Source organism: Prunus mume, linkage group LG1 (assembly GCF_029339155.1).
Source record: "Prunus mume cultivar Tortuosa linkage group LG1, ASM2933915v1, whole genome shotgun sequence".
NCBI classification, from domain to species: Eukaryota; Viridiplantae; Streptophyta; class Magnoliopsida; order Rosales; family Rosaceae; genus Prunus; species Prunus mume.
Genome location: NC_142698.1, coordinates 28,662,736 through 28,669,506, shown reverse-complemented (window position 1 = coordinate 28,669,506; position 6,771 = coordinate 28,662,736). Strand labels below are relative to the sequence as shown.

The 6,771-nt window shown below is 39.2% G+C and overlaps 2 protein-coding genes across 2 annotated transcripts; one reads left to right on the top strand and one right to left on the bottom strand.

The window, feature by feature from the left end:
• Nucleotides 1-2,733, top strand: LOC103326059 (putative glucuronoxylan glucuronosyltransferase IRX7). The gene is made up of 4 exons (XM_008228269.3): nt 1-967; nt 1,081-1,445; nt 1,545-1,795; nt 1,894-2,733. Exons 1-4 carry the CDS (start codon nt 664-666, stop codon nt 2,357-2,359), a joined length of 1,386 nt encoding a protein of 461 aa, XP_008226491.2. The 5' UTR covers nt 1-663; the 3' UTR covers nt 2,360-2,733.
• Nucleotides 2,734-4,519: 1,786 nt separating this feature from the next.
• LOC148921524 (uncharacterized) lies at nt 4,520-5,314 on the bottom strand. The gene has a single exon (XM_089042065.1). It carries the CDS (start codon nt 5,147-5,149, stop codon nt 4,730-4,732), a length of 420 nt encoding a protein of 139 aa, XP_088898191.1. The 5' UTR covers nt 5,150-5,314; the 3' UTR covers nt 4,520-4,729.
• Nucleotides 5,315-6,771: the final 1,457 nt, after the last annotated feature.

Genomic DNA, 6,771 nt, shown 5'->3' with positions numbered 1-6,771 from the left:
GATTATACTGATGACCACAACTGAGAGACTGTTGTTATTGATGGTGTTAGATTGATTAAGCAGATGCTTACAGACTGGCTTATCGGATAATACAAAGATAAAATCATCCACTTTAGCATAATGCTTTAAAAAAAAACAAAAGCTTGAAAGCCACCCAGCACCAAGTGAAAACTGTCAAATTTTGAAGGTACAAAATACCGAGGGTGCTTTCGTCATTTGAGCAGAATTGGCACCCAAAGAAGCATTACATTACAGCAACCCGAGACCATCGCCGAGGTCCATTCTTTCTTCTGCTATCCTTCACCACCATGTGACGCCCTGAAACCCAGTTCTTCCTCTCTGATCTCTGTCTGCAACTGTGCACACCATTTTTTTCATTCTTTATTATTTGATTATTTCTTAATTTCAATTTTTTATTCCATTTTCACATGTAAACAGAGCTCAACCACATCAAAGATTTGAACTTTTTCTCCATTTCTTAATTTTATTTTTTGGTTCAAAAACGAAACGCCAACAAACCCGCATTTCATCCGTCACTGTTCCTTCGTTTCCACTTCATCACCAGACCAAGAACCGAAAGCCCTCCCGCAACCACTGAAAACCCTTTCGTTTTCTCAGAATATTTCACCGAAAGCTTGAATCTTTTCTGGGTTTTTAAATGAGATGTTGGAGCAGAAGAACAGAGCCCCGAAAAACAGAGGGTTCTATGTCAGAATGAAGCTCTTGCCCAGCAAACATGGAAGATCATCAGTACCTCAATTAGAGAAAAAAAACTTCTTTTATAGAAATTGCAAATGGGTTCTCTGGCTCTCCCTCTCCTTCTACTTCTTCAGCTCCTATCTCATCAGTAACCACCCCAATCAGAAGAACAACAAACAACCCACCGCCCTCTCCAAAACCCATTTCTCAAGCTTAGCCTCTCGTGCCCTCTTCGAATCCACCACCAATAACATCACACAGAAACAAGGTCAATAAACCATATTCGTCAATCTTAAAAAATCCCATATTTTTCTTTTCATAATTTTTAGACAAATTTGATGAATTAATTCTAAAGCACATGTTTTTTTTTGTGTTTTTCAGGCTTGCCCTTCAACGACTTGAAGATTTTCGTATACGATTTGCCAGCGAAATACAACACGGATTGGCTAAAAAACGAGAGATGCAGCACCCACTTGTTTGCTTCCGAGGTCGCCATTCACAGGGCGCTTTTGACAAGCGAATATTTGACCGTTGACCCATACGAAGCGGACTTCTTCTTCGTCCCTGTCTACGTCTCCTGCAACTTCAGCACCGTCAATGGCTTCCCGGCAATAGGCCACGCTCGTTCTCTCATAGCCTCCGCCATTAACTTAATATCCACCCAATACCCATTTTGGGATCGGTCCCACGGCTCCGACCACGTCTTCGTCGCTTCCCATGACTTCGGTTCTTGCTTCCACACCATGGTAATTCAGTTGGGCGGTGACAGAAAAAAAAAAACGTTTCTTTTTTGTTTTTGTTGTTCTGGATTTATAAAATATTTTTCTTGGTTTTCGTTTTCTCAGGAGGATGTGGCGATATCGGATGGGATACCGGGGTTCTTAAAGAACTCCATCGTGTTACAGACGTTCGGTGTGAAACAGAGACACCCATGTCAAGAGGTTGAGAATGTGGTCATTCCGCCGTACGTTTCGCCGGAAAGTGTATTGAGGACGCTGGAGAAATCTCCGGTAACCGGCCGGCGAGACATCTTCGCTTTCTTCCGGGGCAAGATGGAGGTCCACCCAAAAAACATCAGCGGCCGTTTCTACAGCAAGTAATAATTGTTTAATAATTAAGCAAGTAAATGAAACTAATCAAAATCATAATCATTATGTTGTGTGAATTGACTGATTTGCCCTCGTCTTTTTCAAGGCGGGTGAGGACAATGCTGTGGCGTAAGTACAACGGTGACCGGAGGTTCTTCCTGCAGAGGCATCGGTTCGCCGGTTACCAGTCGGAGATCGTGCGGTCGGTGTTTTGTCTCTGCCCCTTGGGGTGGGCCCCGTGGAGCCCTAGACTGGTTGAATCGGTGGCCCTGGGCTGCGTGCCGGTGATCATAGCGGACGGAATCCGGTTGCCGTTCGACGACGTCGTTCCGTGGGCGGAGATATCGGTAAACGTAGCGGAGAAAGACGTGGGTAAGCTGGCGGAGATACTCGAACACGTGGCGGCGACCAACTTGAGCGCAATTCAAAAGAACCTGTGGGACCCGCGCGTTCCGCGGGCCCTGATGTTCAACGATCGGGTCCACGAAGGCGACGCCACGTGGCGGGTTATTTCCGCTCTGGCGAACAAGCGGGCCAGGTCGTACAGAAGGTGGAGAGTTTCGAGCCAATAGGACGCCGACCGCGTGGACAAGTGGAATTTGGGAAAGGAGAAATGGCGTGCCAGCCAATGGGCGCGCATCGCATTTGCTGCGTTGTATAGTTGACGACAGCTAGACTTTTTTGGTGGTATGTGCTTGGTGGGAGCCGCATCTCTGAACCGGCGAGTTCTCAGTGGCTGTTTGTGCGGTTGGCAGTAAATGTGATCAATACTCTTGTATATGTAAGCTGAAACAAATACTGTAAAGTCAAAAACTTTTCTACAGAAAAAAAGTAGGGAAATCCCATTATATTCCAACTTTACTCTTCTGTTTTTTTTTTCTTTTCCAAATCTCGTGAGATCTGTGTATAGTTTTGAATATTCTATACCCAATAATTTTTATACCAATATTTTATAAATATATATATGTATTGGGTTGCAACTTGCAAAGCCAAGGAATAATACATTTCAAAAGGAAATTTATATTATTATTATTATTTTTGGGTTGGGGCATAACAATTCGTGCTTGTGTTGGCCTAGAACGTTGGGAAATCGGGAAAAGAGAAGATGAAGAAACAAGTAAATAATTGTAGGAATAGAAAAGGAGGAGGGGGAAAAAAGGCGGGAATATGAAATGTCAGAGGAAGGGACAGACAGGTTTCATCGAGCCAGCAGGGTGCCAGCCGAGGCGTGTCAGAGGCTTTAAAAGACCCTTATTTTTATACAAACAATTTAAGTGACGGTGTGGGTGTTGTCAGTGGTCACGGATACGGTATCCAAGTAAAGTAAAACCATACAGTGCCATGGGCTCTTATGTCATTTCCAAATCAATCTCAACTCGATCCATGGAAAGATGATAAACAAATGAAAGTAATGATCTTGACCAAAAATAAAATAAAATGAAAGTAATGATGGACACGGTCCGAATTGAATCGATACGGTCGAATCATTTGGTTCGGTCCGATTTTGATAAAAATCACGGAGGAAATTGAACTAAAAGACCCTCTACAAGGAGCCATAATCCAATTAGGAGTTGTCTTAAAAGTAGAAGTGCACTAGGTTTTTGGCTTTCTTGTACTCCACGTTATCTGACTTTTGGGCCTACAATGAGGGCTGGCCTAATAAATAATTGCAACGACCTTTTTTTGGAGCCAAAATTGAAAGTACATTTCTTAGAATGGCACTTCGCCTAAACTAGAGCAAGAAAAATAGTGCACATGACTTGTAGCTTACGTGGTTAAGAATATTTATTCATGCGTTTGAGGTCCTAAGTTCGATTCCTTATTCTCCTAATATTGCTTGTATAAAGAAAAGGAAGAAAATAGTTTGACATTTTAAAAAGTATTTTATCACATGAATAAATAGATTGTATCTTGAATTTTTTGGTTGTTCAAGAATACAAAGCTTCAATTTTTTAAATTTGAATTATGAGGTGAAGGTGTGTAAAAGAAGAAATTTCAATTTTTTTCTCTTCATTATTTCCTTTTAATGATAAAATGTTCAAAACAATGATTGGATCCTAAATCAACAAAAAGAGAAAAAGACCCACAATAAATTTAATAAGCGCAACAAGACTTATCTTTTAATCTCCGCCTTTTGGAAAAAGGTAATTGTTCCTTGAGCTAGGAAACCCTACTTTTCTCTTCGTACAATCATACTGACTTAGATATCAATGACTCTTTAACTCACACCACACCAATCTGTTCAAAGACTGAGGATCGTCTTCTTTTCTTAGTTTCAAGGTGCAAAGGTCTTTAAGAAGAAGTACAAATTCATTTCCCAAAACAACAATTTTTTTTATAAAAATTTTATCTAGTGGATAGGAGAATTCAAATTTAGTATCTCTGTTGGGAAGAAAAATACCATACAACAAAAGGTAGCTAGTTTGTCAATCTGTTATGATTTGAAATCATTTTATATATTTTTGCTAAATATCTTCACCCCATTTTGTATCAGACAAAATAATGTGGTTACTGAAGCACATAGGAGTAATCAAACAGCATTTGTCCGGGACGGGACGGACCAGGCGTACCGATCTCCCTGATTTCGATCGAAGTTTAGCAGCTTTAACTGCACATTTCAGCACAAGAGCGCTTACTAGTTCCACCTTCGTTGGGCCTTTGTTGATGCCATGTTGTCGAAGTAGCAACATGGCATTTATATATATATATATATAATTAGACAAAGCTACACATTGACACAGAAACACACGTTTATATATAAATAAACAAGCTAGACATACTAACAAGTTCATTACATAAGAAAGAGAGAGCTACTTCATTCACATTGACAGCGGATGGCAGGAGATTCATCCAAGTAAACATAAACAAGCTTAGACAGACACATAACTAAGTTCATTACAATTTCAAAATACCAAGAAATCACAGTGGACATCTAAACATAATTAATGATAGTCAACCCGATTGTTGTAGGACTTGGTTCCACTCTTACAAGGAGAAGCAGACTTCTTGAACTTCACTTGGGTCTTGTTAGGGTAAACAGACTTCTTGAACTTCAACTGGGTCTGGTACTCAGTGGTAAACCCTAGCTCCTTGTCCACATACTTGTCAGTGGAGGTGTAGTTAGCCTCCTGCTTGTAGCCCAAGCCACCAGTGCTCTTGTCCACAAACTCCCCAGCCTTGTAGCTCCCAGTAAAGCTGCTTGAACCTCCTCCACCATATGCATCCTTACACGAATATCGATCTTTGATCTGAAGTTCTGCAGACTCGTTGAGCTGTGAAGAAGATGATCCCTTGCTCAAAGGCATCACTTCTAGGTAGCCACAGTAACCATACGCAGGCTTTGAATCAGGCTTCTTCGACATTGTTTGATTTTGTGTGTATTGATAGAAAGTAGGTTGTGAGAAACTGAGATGTGGTTTTGTTGGCCTTCCAATTTGCAGTAAGCTATATGGGAATTTTTCTTTTCTATTATTTTTGGCTAGATATAGGGGTGCCACGTTTCTTTAAACGTTTCTATCCAAATTGTCACATCTCAATATCTTGTACAAGAAAAGCAGAAAAGCTGAAAAGCTATAAGTGTTGAATCTGCTGAAATGACATAAAATTGTCAGGAGCTTTCAAAAGTCAAATTATTTCACAAAAGAAAATACTGGAACGAAATTGTCAGAGAAAGTTGATCAACAAGTTACATGGGAATGAGTGAGTGTGAGCTAAAGCTGAGGTGAGTCAGCTCTTGAAGAATGGACTCAGTAGGGGATGATATGATATGTTGGTGTCAGTGGTCATAATTGTTTTTCTTTTATGGATTTGCGGGAGGCCCAAAATACAAACCAAAGCCCTATAGACTAAATCATATCACTTTGGCAAAGGTCAAGGCCCAAGGTAGCCTATCACATTAACCACTTGATTCTTCATAATTGTAAATTATTCTATCGATCGAAGGGGTCAAAATTTAAAACTTAATTGTAAATTATTTTATTATCTTAAATGAGGGCCAACACTAAAAGGATCAATATATCATAATTGTAAATAATTTTATTATCTTAATTATTTTAAAAATATTTTGTACAATTATCATATATTTTTGTCAGGAATTAAAAGAGTTGTAAAAAGAGTGGAAGGGTCAAGACCACTTTAAACATGGGAGAAATACCGCGTCAGTTAGTGATATTTTCATTTAAAATACGACGCATGTTAGTCTATTAAAATAAATTATTAACTTTTTAACAGCTAGATTTAAAATTCATTATTTCCTTTTTAATAAATTTTAAAAAACCAAAAAACAAAAGATGCCGAAACCCACCACACCACAACCCAGTTCCCTACCTCGCACTGTCTTCCTTTGCCACCGATCTTATGGTTCAAAATGTTCTGTATGGAAATACATTGGATGCTTTATGGGCAATGGTTGTTGTTTATGGAGTAAAGAGATGGAGGGAGGAAGAAAAAGAGAGGGAGGGCGCGACAGTAAGGAGAGGCAACAGATGGGCGGTGGCTTTTTATTTTTCCTATTTTCTCAATTTTATTTTAAAGTTAAAAATAAATTCAACGTCAGTTGTCAAATTTTTTTAATTATTTTAAAAAAAATAACACATGACATATTTTAAATGGAAGTATCACCAACTGACGTGGTGATACAGTACCATTCCATAACTTTGGCTCCTGCATGCTTGCCTAATTATGAAAAATTGTTATGTCACTTTATCATTGTCCTTCAATTTAGTTTGTGCGTCTGATACAATTATCGTATAAGTATCAATAATATAGGGAAATTTCGGATCCAAGAATTTCGCTCTCTCTTTAATAACATTTGGACAAAATATTGGGATATTATTGATAAAATTAGGATGTGTACATGGAATGGAAAAAGAAAAAAAAAAGCACCACCTTTTGGGATGGAATGAGAACTAGTAGCTAATGTTGTACGCAAAACCAACCCTTCATATTCCCATGTCTTTTGGGATGGAATCGAGTGGCTCAGGAA